At 43.8% G+C, this 15768-nt stretch overlaps 1 protein-coding gene and 1 long non-coding RNA gene across 2 annotated transcripts in view; one reads left to right on the top strand and one right to left on the bottom strand.

The window, feature by feature from the left end:
- LOC115546077 (uncharacterized) overlaps positions 1-2985 on the bottom strand; it is a 9971-nt gene extending 6986 nt beyond the window's left edge. The window contains exon 1 of the long non-coding RNA XR_003977187.1: positions 2941-2985. This is a non-coding gene — a long non-coding RNA (uncharacterized LOC115546077). The remainder of the gene's footprint in view (positions 1-2940) is intronic.
- The window catches only part of npdc1b (neural proliferation, differentiation and control, 1b), a 21152-nt gene extending 5497 nt beyond the window's left edge, over positions 1-15655 (top strand). Inside the window, 9 exon segments of the mRNA XM_030359706.1 lie at positions 6846-6992; positions 8582-8674; positions 8973-9188; positions 9848-9914; positions 10914-10998; positions 11566-11645; positions 11884-11935; positions 11937-11984; positions 12481-15655. Coding sequence (XP_030215566.1) covers positions 6846-6992; positions 8582-8674; positions 8973-9188; positions 9848-9914; positions 10914-10998; positions 11566-11645; positions 11884-11935; positions 11937-11984; positions 12481-12552 — 860 coding nt within the window. The 3' untranslated portion in view covers positions 12553-15655.
- The last annotated feature ends 113 nt before the right edge of the window (positions 15656-15768 follow it).

Below are 15768 nucleotides of genomic sequence, written 5' to 3'. Positions count from 1 at the left end.
AGCTCCACGTTTTTAAAGGGGAAGCTTCTCCTCATTGGCTCTGTTGGGCTGACGCTGGCAGACTTATCCAATGGGTGTTGGTGGGAGAACTCCTTCCATGGTTCAATTTGTTCTCCCTGGATACTGGTTTCCATGGGTACTATCAGCTCGTATGGACAGTGGTCTCTGTACCACGCCTGAGCCCTTTGGTATGTGTATGAGGTAGTTGTTTCAAGGAACCCTGAGCCTGTTCTATGTCCACCTGTCACAAACCTCTGGTTTCACAAAAACATGTCCACATAGGGTTATACAAACAACTAGAAATAATAGCCTGAGTTCTTAAACTTTGAGATGGCATTTTAAATATGGCACAATAGGGATGACCTGCAGGACAATATATTCCATTCTAGAGACAGCCACACCTCACTGGTCAGTTAGCCATCACAGAAGTGCAGATTCATCACTGTCATGGTTGTCTTCTCAATGGTACGCATCACTTCCTGTCCTCTGGTAGTGAAGTACATCCCAGTGTCATATAACGGTAGAGAACACAATGTACCTCAAACTAAGAGTGAAGGGCATTTTTTCCTGCATTTTTATGATTATATTTATCAGTGTTGCTCTGTGGACGGCCTAATGAGAATTATATCGCCAATAAAGCATATATTTAAAGTTTATGCGGGGGGATGATTGGAGGTTCTGTTGGATGTTCTCTGCTCAGAGAGAGAGTGTGTGTGTTGTGTGTGTGTGTGGTGTGTGTGTGTGTGTGTGTGTGTGTGTGTGTGTGTGTGTGCGTGCGTGTGCGTGTGTGTGTGTGTGTCATCTTGGCAACATTAGGAGCCATAATGTTGCGTTGTAACGGCAATGCGTAAGACATTTTAGAGTAAATCTCCACAAGCTAGCTGCCAATGTGGCATCTGTGGCATCATTTATTGGGACCAAACATCCTTGAGATCGGGGAGATTTATTTCCACTTGCAGCAGAGATGGAGGTAATGAAATGTTTGTTGTTTTCAATGTTTCATGTTCTTGACTCTGTTGTCCGTCTGATGGCTTTGCGTTTTGATTGCGCTGTCTCATCTTAGCTGAGACATTGAGGTTCTGATCAACAAACTCTCTTAGATTGTTACGCAGCGTTGCTGTTCAAGTAAAATCTGGAGTGGGAGCTAACTAAGAGTAACTAAGAGTAATCTGAAAGCATTCTTAAAGCACCGATTTCTTATTCTTCACGTCAGTGCCATCTGGGAGAACAGTCTTGGTAATCTCTCACCAGTTAAGCCACCCAAACAAATTTAGAGAGGGCTGGGTTAAAAGATTCTACCAGTAAACTCATTCATTATTGATGAACACATAAAGTTAAACAATGTCTTCCAACACAGACTACTGTTTTGTGTTTACAAAAATGCTCCCTCCAAAGATAGCACAAAACACTCCCAAATAGAGATGTCCGATATTATCGGCCCACCGATATTATCGGCCCGATATTAGCATAAAAATGTAATATCGGTCAATATCGGTATCGGATTTTTTTTGCCTTAAAACCGATTTTTTTTTTTTTTTTTTTTTTTTTTAAATTTATTTATAGCTCAAATAAATGTTTTCAAAATTGTGCAGTACAGTGCACATTGTAATTGACTCATATTTGTTCATTTATTCAATTAAGGTTATTGAGTTTTAGTTAAAGAAACATACTGCTATGTTGCACATAGTTGTTCAGGTACAATGTTTTATCATTTGTGAAGTCAAGTTTGCCCTATTTGTTGTGGGCATTGTCAAGATTATCTCAGGGAGAGTGTAATCCAAACTGTTGTCTGAGACCATTAAAAAATAAAAATAACATGGCACTTTTCCCTTAAATTAAGTTGAAGTATTTTTCTTATTTTGCACAGACAATGTTAACATTTGGAAAGCCTTGTTACATTCAAGAATGCATCCAGTGGGGCATCACAATAACATTAAGCATGTTGTGTTAATTCCACAACAGGAGAAATGTAATGTTACCTAAATTAGGTTTGAGGAAAAATAAATAACCCAAATATCGACATTGGTATCGGCTGATATCGGAATCGAAAATTTAGAGTTGGACAATATCGCATATCGGATATCGGCAAAAAAGCCAATATCGGACATCCCTACTCCCAAACTATCTTAAGTGTTGATTGAGTGTGTCTTATGAGATAAGATACGATTGTAAGATGGTACTTTATTGATCCTATAGACGGGAAATTCAGTTGGGTAAATATCCATCCAATCTGAATGGTAGGCTACTATTCACATTTGTATGTTGGCATGTACAAGAGTTACTCTAGAGATGTAGAACCTTTGATAGACGGGGGAGCTGGTCAGCCTTGAGAGAGAGAGGGAGGGAGAGAGAGAGAGTTTGTGGAAATGCAGATCACACAGGTTGCTAGGAAACAGACCATATCAGGGAGAGGTGGTGGTCTTTGTTGGAATGTCAGGGTTTCAGTTTCACTGTAAAATGGGAAACCGCAAATCTTTGGACAAATTTAATCTCTAACCCTTCTTTCTCTTGTCAACACAATCCACAAACAATTTAGACATCTGCACTGCTGTTAGTTCCATTTTTTAAATAGCAATTGCCCTCGAGGTACTTGTATACCAGGGGTCGGCAACAAAGTTTCCAGCCAGTAGGCCAGAACATTTTCAGAGGCTAGTTCAAGGAATTGATTAATAAAAGTGCATCTGGAACTGTGATGCAGGCCCATCAGATGGCTTAGTCATATGCCTACCAAGCACTCGATGACTCTGAAAAAACATACATACTGTATATTATATTATTCAAAATAATCTGGCGGGCCAGATATTATGTCTGGCGGGCCAGTTATGGCCCGCGGGCCGCCAGTTGCCGACTCCTGCCTTATGCTGTAGAGAGAGCAGTAGTGCGCAGCTAAAAAAGCAGCCAACCACTTTTAAACACACACACACACACACACCCACACACCACACACACACACACACACACACACACACACACACACCATGGCGGTGCTGATTGACTACACAAACATACACACACACACACACACACACACACACACACACCAGATCGGGGGGGGTGCTGATTTACTGCGCGCACACACACGCACACGCACATAAACACACAGCATGGCGGGTACTGAGTCTGACTGACCGTTATAAGAGCTGTAGGTGAAGTAGCCTCATCAGAGACTCTACTTGCGTAAAACAGCAAAGTCTCAGAGCTTGGCGTCTTAAATCTTTTGTGGACTTTTGTCAACAACTCCTGCCTTTCTCTATGTGCAGTGTCACACAAAAATAAGTAATGTTGGGTCGCCATGGTTGTTGTATATAGGCCTATAGAGGGGGTTTCCGTTTCATTTAATATTGCATAGTTTCCAATAACTCCCGCTCAGCCCCTCGCAGTTTACGCGTGACCGTGACGAGTGTGTCTCTAACCTACCGGGAGTAGTAGCAGGATTTGTTACATTTAAATTAAAACATGGTTGTGAAAGAAATGAAAATTCACGTCCCTTTACATTTAAGATAACAGATATAGATATTCGATATTAAAAAAATATATATATACATCTATAATAAATAAATATCATATAACCTCAAAATAATCTGGCGCCAGTTGCTGGCCCCTGTTGTTTACCTTGTTAGAGCTTGTTAGAGCATTCCCCTGGTTGGAAACCAGCATAGAGTCACTCGCTGCTCCGGCAATTTCCATTTCAGGCAAGTAAAATTACCTGCCCAACCTTGTTTTTTATTCATTTATTTGTGCTTAACCTTCCACCTTCCATCCTTCCACCACAACCAACATTCCCCAACCCTATAACCCTTACCCTAACAAGTATATTCCAAACCAGTAATATTACAAACAATAGTTTTCTAACATTCACTACCAGTAACTCAGTAACAGAGAAAGCAGTAATATTCCATACTTGTAAAATCCCAAACTATCAACTTCCCCTAACCCCTTCAAACATTAGGGGCTCCACCTCTAAATAATTACTAGCCTCCAGCTGCTGCAACCCAATCTAAAGGCAGTAGAAAAGAGTGATAGCCTAATTAAGCTAGACCCCCCCAACATCCGTTCCTAACGAGTAGTGAGGGAATCGGTAAACAACGATTCAACCCCTGCAACGACAGCCAATTTGGTGTACAGAAAAGAAAAGCGGTAATACTGGGCCGTGCTAACCTAATGGTCATAACTCAATATAAGGGGGAGAAGAAAATAAAATCTGAAACTAGTCCAGGGCCCTCTCACTCTCTGTTTCTATCTCTCTGTCTCTGCATCTCTGTCTTTCGCTATCCCTCTGTGTCTCTTTGTCTTGCGCTCTCCCTCTCTTTCTCTCTCTCTATCTCTGACTCTTGGTGTCTTCTCTGGGTCCCTCTGTCTCTGCTTCTCTCAGTCTCAGTCTGAAAAAATTATGTCAGCAACAAATGCGACGATTGACGCGGGAGCACATATTGGTGTGGCCATGTGGTCACTCTGCTGGGTTGACATTGACGGATGTCATCGCCACCCTTTAACCACAATCCGAGCAACTTCGGGTAACCCGGATGACGCCCTTCCTGTCTCTCTCGCTCTCTCGCTCTCGCTCTCTCTCTTGCTCTCGCTCTCTCTCTCGCTTTCTCGCTCGCTCTCTCCTCTCTCTCGCTATCTCTCTCTCTCTCTCACTCACTCACTCACTCACTCACTCACTCACTCACTCACGCTTGCTCTCTATCTCTCTCCCTCTCTCTCTCTCTCTCTCTCTCTCTCTCTCTCTCCCTCTCTCTCTCTCTCTCTCCTCTCTCTCTCTCTCCTCTTCTCTCTCTCTCTCTCTCTCTCCTCTCTCTCTCTCTCTCTCTCTCTCTCTCTCTCTCTCTCTCTCTCACTGTATGTTTGGTTTCATTCATCGTCCTAGGCTCTGCTCTAGTCTTCCTTTATCACATTATAACCTTCCAAACCCTCCCCGCCCCCTCCCCGCCCCTGCTCCACCTGATGCTTACGTCCAGAAGCCTGAGGACCACCGCACCCCCCCCCCCCCCCCCCCCCCCCCCCCCCCCCGCCCAGCCCGCCCCACCCAGCGTTGTTCATTTGTGCCGATGACTCACCAAGCCCCTGGTGACGTCACGCCGTCTCTGGTTGCCATGACGACGTGCACATAGCAACCCATTGTCTCACATAAGTTGCGGTGAAGATGATGATGATGTTGATGATGCTGGCTCAAAGGAAAGGAACATGAGAATGCTGGCCAAACTGCAATAACTTGAATAATGTTGTTTTCTAAATGCTTGGTGTGCTGTAGGCTCTTGGTCCGCACCTCTCTTCCTGTTTACCTTCTCATGTCCCCTGTGACTCCATGTCCAGACCTGGACTATTTCCCTCCTCCGCAAGATGAGCAAGTACAATGTCAGACCGTCATAATCTCCCCCTTACCAAGCTGTGTCACAACAAGAAGATAAATTCAGACTGGACTTTCCTCAATTTTCTAAGGTCATTCATGCCATTCAGCTATTCTGGTTTATATTTGATCAGTGAAAAAGGATTGTTAAAGATCATAAAATACAGAAAATATATATCATTAACCTGAAAACAGAAAAATGCTAAGATACTGCTTTTACTGATTCTTTTATCAGAAGTACGTTTGGTTGAATAATAAAGTATACAACGTTACAAAGGTACGTGTAATTCATAAAAGCGTGGTAGCAATGGCGGCGTTCCATGTGTGGTCTAGTGTGTGTGTGGTTTATCGGTGCGGTGGGCCAGCTGCTCCCCTGTCTGGGAGAGGGAGGTGAGCGTCATCACCGCCTTGACTCCATCACCCCCCGGCAGAGCCTCTCTGGAGAGCCATGACTCTGCGGTCCGTCCTCCTCTAGTCCACCTGCACCCAAACACACGGCTGGCTGAACCTAGCACAGTAATGACATGAACTCTGCATACTATAGTAGTGAATAGAACAACAACCATATGTACATAAGCTCCATCTACAACTAGTGCTACTACTACAACTTCTACAACTTCTACTGCTACTATTGCTGCGACTGCAGCTGCTACTACTACTACTGGTTGTAGTCTACTACTAGCAGCCTACTACTACGGCTACTACCTTGACTACTGCTGATGCTGCTGCTACTACTACTACTACTACTACTACTACTACTACTACTAGCACCTTTTAAAACGTGTACAATGATTGTTGTTATCATCTGATGTTTACCGTACAGCATCTAAAGCAGGACCGGGCAGGATAATGAAGTTGCTAGGGTGTTGAACGACCATCCAAAAGATTCTGTGTTCGAGTCTCAATGTCTAAAGCCTACCTGTAGGCATCGACACGCCCGCTAACCCCTACCTGCTCCTTAGTGTCACATGACCTTATCAAAATTCACTGTCAGTCACTGTGGATGAAGGGTCTGCTAAACTCCTAAGAAGCAAATCATAGTAAATCCAGATCAAATATGGTTTGGGAAGTGGTCCATTCTTGCGCATAATGTAATTGATGTAACGTTTTTTATGTAAAGTTATGTAAAGTTTAAACTCTGTGTCAAGGGATACCTTTGTGTGTGTGTGTGTGGTGTGTGTGTGTGTGTGTGTGTGTGTGTGTGTGTGTGTGTGTGTGTGTGTGTGTGTGTGTGTGTGTGTGTGTGTGTGTGTGTGTGTGTGCGTGCGGAACTCATGCTAAGATAACAATGTGTTTTGCATCATGAGAGGTGGAAAGCTACGTTCTTTTTATTCCCTCCACCATGCTCCAAGTCCACTGTTGTCTTGTCAAATACGACGACGTTATACGTAGAAGTGCATAGAAGAGGCATCTCACAAGAGGTTTTATTTTTGGAAGGGCACTTCAGAACAGACCTTTAATCGCAGCACAAATAACTCCCCCCCCCCCCCCCCAGGATCATGTCCCAGGTCTCTGGACTGCGCAAGGGCCGGCCGTCACTTCTGTCCCCTGGGGGGCACGCAGTGTGGCCCCTGCCTTGGGCCCCTGGTGGAGGACCCCCACGGCCGCTGTATGGTCCGGGGACGTAAGGCACACCACTATGGTAAGCTGTGCTAGTTAGCTGTTGGTCTGAACATTTCCTGTCTGTTCTTACATCCAGGGGCTAGGCGTTGGTGCCAGCTACAGACGGCATTAAACAAATGCAATAATTTGCAAATGCATTTAATTAATTTTAAATGTCACAATTACATTGTAAAGAAATTGAAAACATGAACCTACCTTGTTTCATAAATAAATAATATTAGACTTTTTTTTCAATTCAAATGATTTACTAATAAACCATTTGATTAATGAATCTTTGCTATCAATTTGTATATTTATGAACATATGTGGTCTATATATTATTACATATATGATATGTATGCAGGTCAGAGGATACTATGCTCTGATAATCAAATGACCCACTAGCAGCACACACAGAAACACACAGCCTCCGTCATCAGCATACCACACACACTCACTCACAAAAATACACAAACACACACATGCTTTACCACATGCTCTGCAGATTATCTCAACACTCATGCATACACTCTCTATCTCTATTGGTCTCTCTCTCTCTCTCTCTCTCTCTCTCTCTCTCTCTCTTTTCTCTCTCTCGCTGTCCTCCACCCACACAGTCAGAGCAGCCCAGTAACTCAGTAAAGCTTTTCCCTATCCACCGACACACAACACACACCATACACAAACACACACAGACACACTTGGCAGCACATTCATTCAATCAAACTAATTTCATGAAACTCTCTCTCCCTATCTCATTCCCTCTCTCTCACACACACACACACACTATAGACACACACTCATCCACCTACTCTAAATAATGATATTACGTTTCGGTATGCACACACACACACACACACACACACACACACACACACACACACACACACACACACACACACACACACACACACACACACACACACACACACGCGCACGCACACGCACACAAACACTGCATCACTGTGTCACTGTGTCAGTTCTTTCTCCTTGATGACATGTGACTAAAACTCACTCCACCCACTAGAATCATGCTCTCATTACCTCATCCTATAATCCTACCATAGCCTCATGTGCACACCCTCTCATAATCTCATCCTCTCATAGCCTTCCTCATGCCATCATATCATCATGTTCTAATGTTCTTATTGCCCTCAGCCTCCCCGCACTCTGCATTGCACCACTTAACACGCAGCCTACCGTGGTCGGTTTTTAGTGACTATTTCCTGATGACTGCACATACCATCTCTAACCACTAGAGAGTAACAGCCTCAACGGGGGGAGGGTTTATTTGATGGTTAAAACAGCTCATTAAACTGTCTCAATTGAACAGTCGGTTGAGCTGAAACTAATTTATTATCTAAAAAATAACGGAGATGTCGAGATATGAATGTGCCACCATAAGAATACAAAAAAAAATTCATAAATCCAACTGGGGTTACAACGTATGACCAGCGGTTGAAGGATGTATGAATTATAGTACATAGGGCATGTCTTAAGTGTGTGTGTGTGTGTGTGTGTGTGTGTGTGTGTGTGTGTGTGTGTGTGTGTGTGTGTGTGTGTGTGTGTGTGTGTGTGTGTGTGTGTGTGTGTAATTCACAGGATGTGTGTTTATGTGTTTATCTACAGCTAAGAAGACGACATACCCTGAGCTGGATGAGGAGATAGATTTCTTGTCCACCATCGTCACTGAACAGCGGGTAACCAAGTCAAGGAAGCCAGGTATCAACCAATCGCAAGCCAGCGCGAAGTTGCATATTAATGCAATACAGACAAATACATCGGTTCATTGCTTTTTCCCAATCTTGGAATAAAGATGCACTTTTGTTATGTTGTGACTGCAGATGTGTTCTTGTCACATGACACAATATAAACAGTTGTGAATATTTATCTCTCTCTCTAGAACTGTGTCATTTGGGTTTGTTCCACAAAATGTCTTTAACATTTGTTAATCCTTGCCCACATTGGAAGAAAATAGTCAAAAAATGTATCAATATTTATTTCATTATTTCTTGCACAGCGTCATCCCCGGTGCAGGAAGCGGCGGTCGTCAAGGAGACGCTGCCCCTGGTGGTACCCAGCGCCACCTACAGGCCAGTTGCAACTGCAGCACAGGCAGCCAATCAGAGCACTGCAGCCGCCCCCTCGGCCCTACTCCTGGCGTCCAATCACACGGCAGGTCTCTCTGGGGCTCCTGTGATCACCCCATACGTGCCCAATGACAACGTCTTCGTCGGTACGCCACTGTTCGCCGACATTCACTGATATTCAAGAATATTCACTGTTTTGTTTTGTCTCAATTGTTTACTCAAAACTCCCACATTCCAGAATTTGGGAAATTCCATCTATAAACCCCTGCTTCTTCCTTTCCAAAAGGATTTATATTTAATTTTCTCTGAACCTCGAGACCGTTCCGCACAATTTGTGCTGCATGGCATTAGGCAACACAAGCAGTCACTTATTGACAATTAGCTCTGCCACGCCGTGTTCGTGCTCATCAATGCCATGGTGTATGAGCCGCGAGCGGGCGCGGGGACTGATTGACTCCTGCTCTGGTGCAACCACAGCCTCACACAACCGGATCCCTCCAGCCCACTCCTTTCCCTAGCTTCAGACACTGTGTGCTCTCTCTGAGACTCCTAGGCCAGTGAGAGAGTGCCAGATCTAGGAGGTACCAGCTCTCTCTGAGACTATACCAGTGAGAGAGGGCCAGATCCAGGAGGTACCAGCTCTCTCTGAGACTCCTAGACCAGTGAGAGAGGGCCACATCCAGGAGGTTGGTTGTTGTCTGGTGGTTCCCCAGTCGGTCCTCTCGGTGGGCGATGTCGACCTCCGAAGCGGTGCGGTTGGTGCGTCACTCCCTCCCGGTCACCCTGGTCCTGTCTCTGTTCTCAGTTCTCAGCAGCACCTTCATCGTGGCTGGGTCCCTGGCGCTGGTGGCCGCCGGAGTCTGCTGGGTCAGGTAGGAACCCTTGGTTTGTTTGTAAAGCTCTCTTTACCTCAGTTTTTTAATCCATGTACTCTATGAATGTCATTTGGTTATCATCATCATTATACATTATTGTACCATTAGTGTAGTGAGTTCAATATGTAAATAGGCCTAAACTTGTATGTGTATATTATATAATGTTTACTTTCGGTTATATTTTTCTATCTTAAGTAGAGCAGTTGTGACAATTTCCTACAGGTTTAATTAAAGGGGACATATTACACATATTAGACCAGGTGTGAGTGTGATTAGCCTTACAAGCCATTTCGATGGATAGACTGTGCTGGATAGATCAGTCTACCAGCCTACCCTGTGGACTGAAGTAAACGTTGCTCATCTATCCAGCACAGGTCTACGTGGACACGGCCACTAGTGATGTCATATGGGGCAGATTTTCGAAACGGCTTGTAAGGCTAATCACACTCACACCCGGTGGTATAATAGGTCCCCTTTAAGTACTGTAAACGTGAATCAAGGTCAATCACGCAATCGCCAGTAAAACCGCTGCTATGGATAACAAACCATTGCCATGGATACTATCAACAGTAATGGATACTGCTTCTAAGCGCTAAATAATGTTTAAGTCAATAAAACCTTTTTTGAACAAATGATTGATTTCCCTCGGAAGAAGTCATAAATCGCTGTGTAATACACAGCCCTACGCCCCGTCACGGGGTCCTGCGTCTCCCTGCCAGGGGCCTATTATGCGAGGTTGACCAGCTCGCAGTACAATATCCTGACCTATTGTGTTGTAACGTTGAGTTGTGTGCATGCCTATGAGTATGATACCAATGAAAGTTTATGTTACGTTTCCCTTATTATTGGGCACAAGATGAGAGACCTAGAGGCCAATGTTGTGGTGTGTGTGTGTGTGTGTGTGTGTGTGTGTGTGTGTGTGTGTGTGTGTGTGTGTGTGTGTGTGTGTGTGTGTGTGTGTGTGTGTGTGTGTGTGTGTGTGTGTGTGTGTTTCAGGTTAAAGAGGGGTGTAGGTCTGTCCCAGAAGGTGGAATACCCCGCCTACGGACCGATGAGAGGTCACGCCTACGACAGCTCTGTGGTGAGCGCCATAAGTCTGCTTTATAGGTGTACGTAAAAGACACTTAATTTTTAGAGTAGGTTGTTCAATTTTAGGACTCTACATTCAGTTCCTCTCACAAAGCAAACTGTATTTTTCTGTGTCTGCGTGTGCCACAAATCATTCATGCATGTGAGTTATCGCTTATCTTGGAGCTAAGGAGCTAGCATGCCTTGTTGTCTCGGAAACAGTCTAAAAGTTTCTGTTTCCATGACAACTAGCCGCGGTACTCCTTAGCTCCTAACTGAACATCCTAGTGGACAACCTCTTATTATACCTCCGTGAGGGAAAAGCAGTGTGTGCAGACACAAAGCTAGTTTTGTTGTAAACGCAACCTACCCTTTTTTTCCGAAATCAAATGGTCATTTTGCAGTTGTCTCCTTCAGATCCGTCAGTGATTGGTTTGCTGGTAAAAAGATAACTCTGAAATTATGAAGAAATGTCGCACATGCTCTCCTCCTCGTGGAAACTATTGGAAAATCTAACAAAAAAACCCTTGGGTATATTGGGTTTCCTTTTATGACTTTTTCTATTCATTTTGCTCCCCAGCCGGGGGATAAGAAGCTTGCCCACAGTGCCCAGATGTACCACTACCAGCACCAGAGGCAACAGATGCTGTCCCTGGAGAAGTGAGTAGCAGCTTGGTGAAATTGGATTAGCATTAATACTGAGGGTCAGGTATTGCCGTTTTAAGTATACCTGACCAGTGTTAATGTATCGCATTGATGCTAATATATTACTTAATTCTTCTCTCTCTCTCTCTCTCTCTCTCTCTCTCTCTCTCTCTCTCTCTCTCTCTCTCTCTCTCTCTCTCTGTCTCTGTCTCTGTCTCTCTCTCTCTCTCTCTCTCCCCCTCTCTTCCTACAGACATCGAGGCGAGCCAAAGATACCCGACTACGCAGCAACGTCGGACGAGGAGACAGGAAGACGGGGACTTCACTGTCTACGAGTGTCCTGGTTTGGCTCCGGTGAGTTAACAAGCATTACAACTGTGCACGCTTGTGTCACCCAAGAACAGATCGGTTTTGGTAGTCACAAGTGACAACCATTTTGTCTGCAGACCTAAGAGTAAAGTAAAGTAGCACTACTTATTAAACTTTTATTAACGGCTCTTGTTTTTAATTATGTGTTAGCACCAGGAAAGCTTTTCAATGCTGAAACACCTGTTACTGGGTGTATAATCAATACGAAACCCAAAAAAAAACAAATATGTATTTTTGCCTTACTTTGTTCAATACCGGCTAGTACAACTGGAAATTAGCTAGTGATGGCAAAAAAAATAAATAAATGGACAGACTTTTGCATAGTTTTCATGGCAAAACAGTGGTTGAATTATTTCTAAGCGATCAAGCTAACTTTATGGAATTGCGTACCCAACTACGGCGTTTCCAGAAACGGTGGTCAAAGAAAACTACAGTAAAAGCTGACTAAAATAGCTATGTTTCCCTTCTCTTCTCTCTTCAGACAGGGGAGATGGAGGTGAAGAACCCGCTGTTTGACGATTCCACCCTCTACCTGCAGAGGTTCCCCCAGTAGACTGGACACACACGCACACACACCAACACACGCAAGCACACACACGCACACACACACACACACACACACACACACACACACACACACACACACACACACACACACACACAGACACACACGCATGCGCGGACACACACACACGCTCAAATGTAAACTAAGTTACTTTACACACACACACACACACAATCAGGTGCACGTGTATCTTGGGGTGATGTACATGATGCGGGAACTTGAAGAAGCAGGAGGAAGTGTGTGATGAAAAGAGGAGAGCAGGGAAACAGGAAGTAGAAGAGTGAGATGGTTTAAGCGTCCTGCAGAAGAGAGATGATTCGGTTTGCTTCTGACTTTCCAACTGTCCCTCCGGCTCTCATATCTCATACGACCAACCCTGCCTATCAGCGGTTCCTTACCTCTCTTCTCTGTGTCCACTGCTTCTGCCGTGTGCTATTCTTTATTTCAGCTTGCTCTTTAATTGCTTCTATGATTCATTCTGACAAACATCACTGTCCTAGCCATTTACCAGGCGCTTTTATCAACAGCGGCTTGAAATGAATTCAGTTGCAGGTCATTATGGAGCAGGGAGAGCATTTCTGGGCGTCATAGCTCAGGGATGCCTACAGGTTATTCTGCGGACATCAGGGTTTGACCTGGTACCTTTCGGCTGGGAGTGGACCGCCCTAGCCACTACACTATCCTACAAAACAATCCTTACCGTGTAATCACACAGCTTTTATTTATTTTTGAGACTTTATCACTTTAAGGTAGCAGACATGTTTTTATTAGCATAAGTATAATCAGGGAGTCGCAACAAGACGCTGAACTCTGGGACAGAATGGGCTTTCATTTTGAGTTTTATTCTCCGCTTTGAGCGTTGATCCAAGACTGCTTGTGCTTTCGGCTGCAGACAAATGTTCACATTCACTGAGATTAGAGACGTTTCTGGGTTAAATCCTTCTAGTCGCAATCCTTTTTTAATTCTCCAATGCGCCTTTGGTTCGTGTTTTGAACATTGAATGGAAATGTTACACGGCAACACACCCAAGCATCGTAACGTGTAACCGTACGTTGCAATCGTAAGTTTTAATCGTACGTTTTTTGACACCGTATCGTCCTTTGCTCTTGTTCCTCTATGCATGATTTTGATGAAGCTGTGCTATGGCAAAAAAAATAATAAAGTAAACAATGAATAAATATGCATTTCCTGTACAGTTCTCGGCAAGTTTACTGTGTGAACATGCTCACTATAAAACTCAATATAACTTGAATGATTTCGGAGTCCCTTTGAAACAGTTGTACCTAGCGCTCTGACCCGGTGCTGACACGACCCTCGGCTCTCTCTCCCGGTGTGTGTTCCTCTGTATACCGCTGCTAACGTGGAAGAGGCCGATGTGTTGCTGGTCTAACTGCACCACACACCTTCCTCGTCTAGACGTTTATTTACTTGAGAGCCCGAGCAACTACTGAACTGTTGTACTTTGTTTACCTTTTTGTCTTGTTCCCGTTGAATACACGGGGTTCCCATAGAAACTAGCGTCGGCTAGGCTTTAGTTTGGCGTCTTACTCCTACCCGTCTTACTGTATGCAATGTCCATGCTGCACACCTAGAAGCCTAGGTGGCTGGCTTTTCTGGGATCCTCCATAACCGAGGATGCAGGGTGGTGGTGTTGAGAGACCGGTTTACTGTAGGGTCTGCAGACATTGATACATGACGATGGTGCTCCATGCAGGAGATCGCCCCGACTGTGTGTGGGGATGGCTGGTTTGACCTATTGCCCATTGATGTCTCAAAGGGCAACCTGTGAGCACCCCCAGCCCCAGAGTCCAATCAGTCTTGACTGGGTCCAGGTGAGGCTGCTGAAACCAGCCATCATCCACGCACACTTGAGTTCAATTGAACTGTAAATGTAGAATGACATCCAGATGTTGTGGTTAGATCAGTTTACCAGCTGGTAGAGTGCATCGGATAGGCTGGTAGGCTGATCTATCCCTCATTCATCTGGGTGGACACACCCACTAGTGAGGTGACGAATGGATTGCTTTTTAAATGGCTTGTAAGACTGATAAACATCACATCATTTTTGAAGGCCCTTAAATGCTACGCCAACCTTAACAAATTTAAATGTTGTTATCTGGAGCAAATTGAACTTGTGAATATCTGCTATGGCTGGTGTATGGGAACCCTGTGTTGTTTTAGAAAGTGGCCTATTGTGGTTGACTCTCAGGAAAGCCATTTCCTCCTCCTAGAAAGTGGTCACACTGTACCACATTTTGTGAGTTTGCAGCCATCTTAATGTTAAAAAAACATTTTGTTTGCACCAATTACAGCCAAGCTCGTTCTAAAGTTTTAAAAAATCCCTTGCTCATCATAAATCATAAATCATCAGCAAGAATAAGTAATGTATTCATTTTTTATTAATTTATTTTAATTTATATGGCAGTCAACTCACAGAGGGGATATCTGGTAGCTACTGTTATACTCCCATTTAAAACCGGACACTGTCTGTATCACATTAGTTCCTTCACACTGAAGTTTTAAAACTACAGCTCTACAGTACTACTGGTCCAAACTATAGTTCCATGGTTAAAACTGGTTATACTGATTATAACTACAATACTACTGCTAATAACTACTACTGATTAACACTACCCTTTCTCCTGGTTGGAACTACAGTTTTGTGAAGAACTACTACACTTCTGGTTGAAACCTACAGTATTCATGGATGAAACTAGATTTTACAGCCTAATGTTGGAGATTTTTTAACCGATTTTTGTGGTACTGTTTCAAAATGGTTGAGCCTACCGAGCAAACACATATGTTTTGGTATCAATGATATAATCAAACTTTTATGTTTTTATTCAGTGTTTTCTCAAAACCTCTGCTCTTTCCTTTCCTTCCAGTTAGTCATTTTACCCAAAAACTGGCTTACTTTTGGCTCTATCTTTCTGTGTGTCTTGTTGAAGAAAGCTTTATGTCGGCTAGACACCCTTGTTACATACTTGTGTCAGTACAAGGGATGTACCACTCTTTAGATGGTTTGGCATGCATGTGGATATGCTGGCGCTGGGGAAAAATAAATAAATATTTATATTATCTGAACTGAAACCTTGTCTGTTTTTTCCATCTGTTCACCAGTATAATAGATTTTATTGCTTTCCCATCTGGGATCAATAAAATAGGACTTTATCTTATCTTAGTATTTGGCCTAGTAGGTAGCC

Source organism: Gadus morhua, chromosome 6 (assembly GCF_902167405.1).
Source record: "Gadus morhua chromosome 6, gadMor3.0, whole genome shotgun sequence".
Lineage (NCBI taxonomy): Eukaryota > Metazoa > Chordata > Actinopteri > Gadiformes > Gadidae > Gadus > Gadus morhua.
Note: the sequence above shows the minus strand (reverse complement) of the source record. Positions and strands in the feature narration are given on the sequence as shown.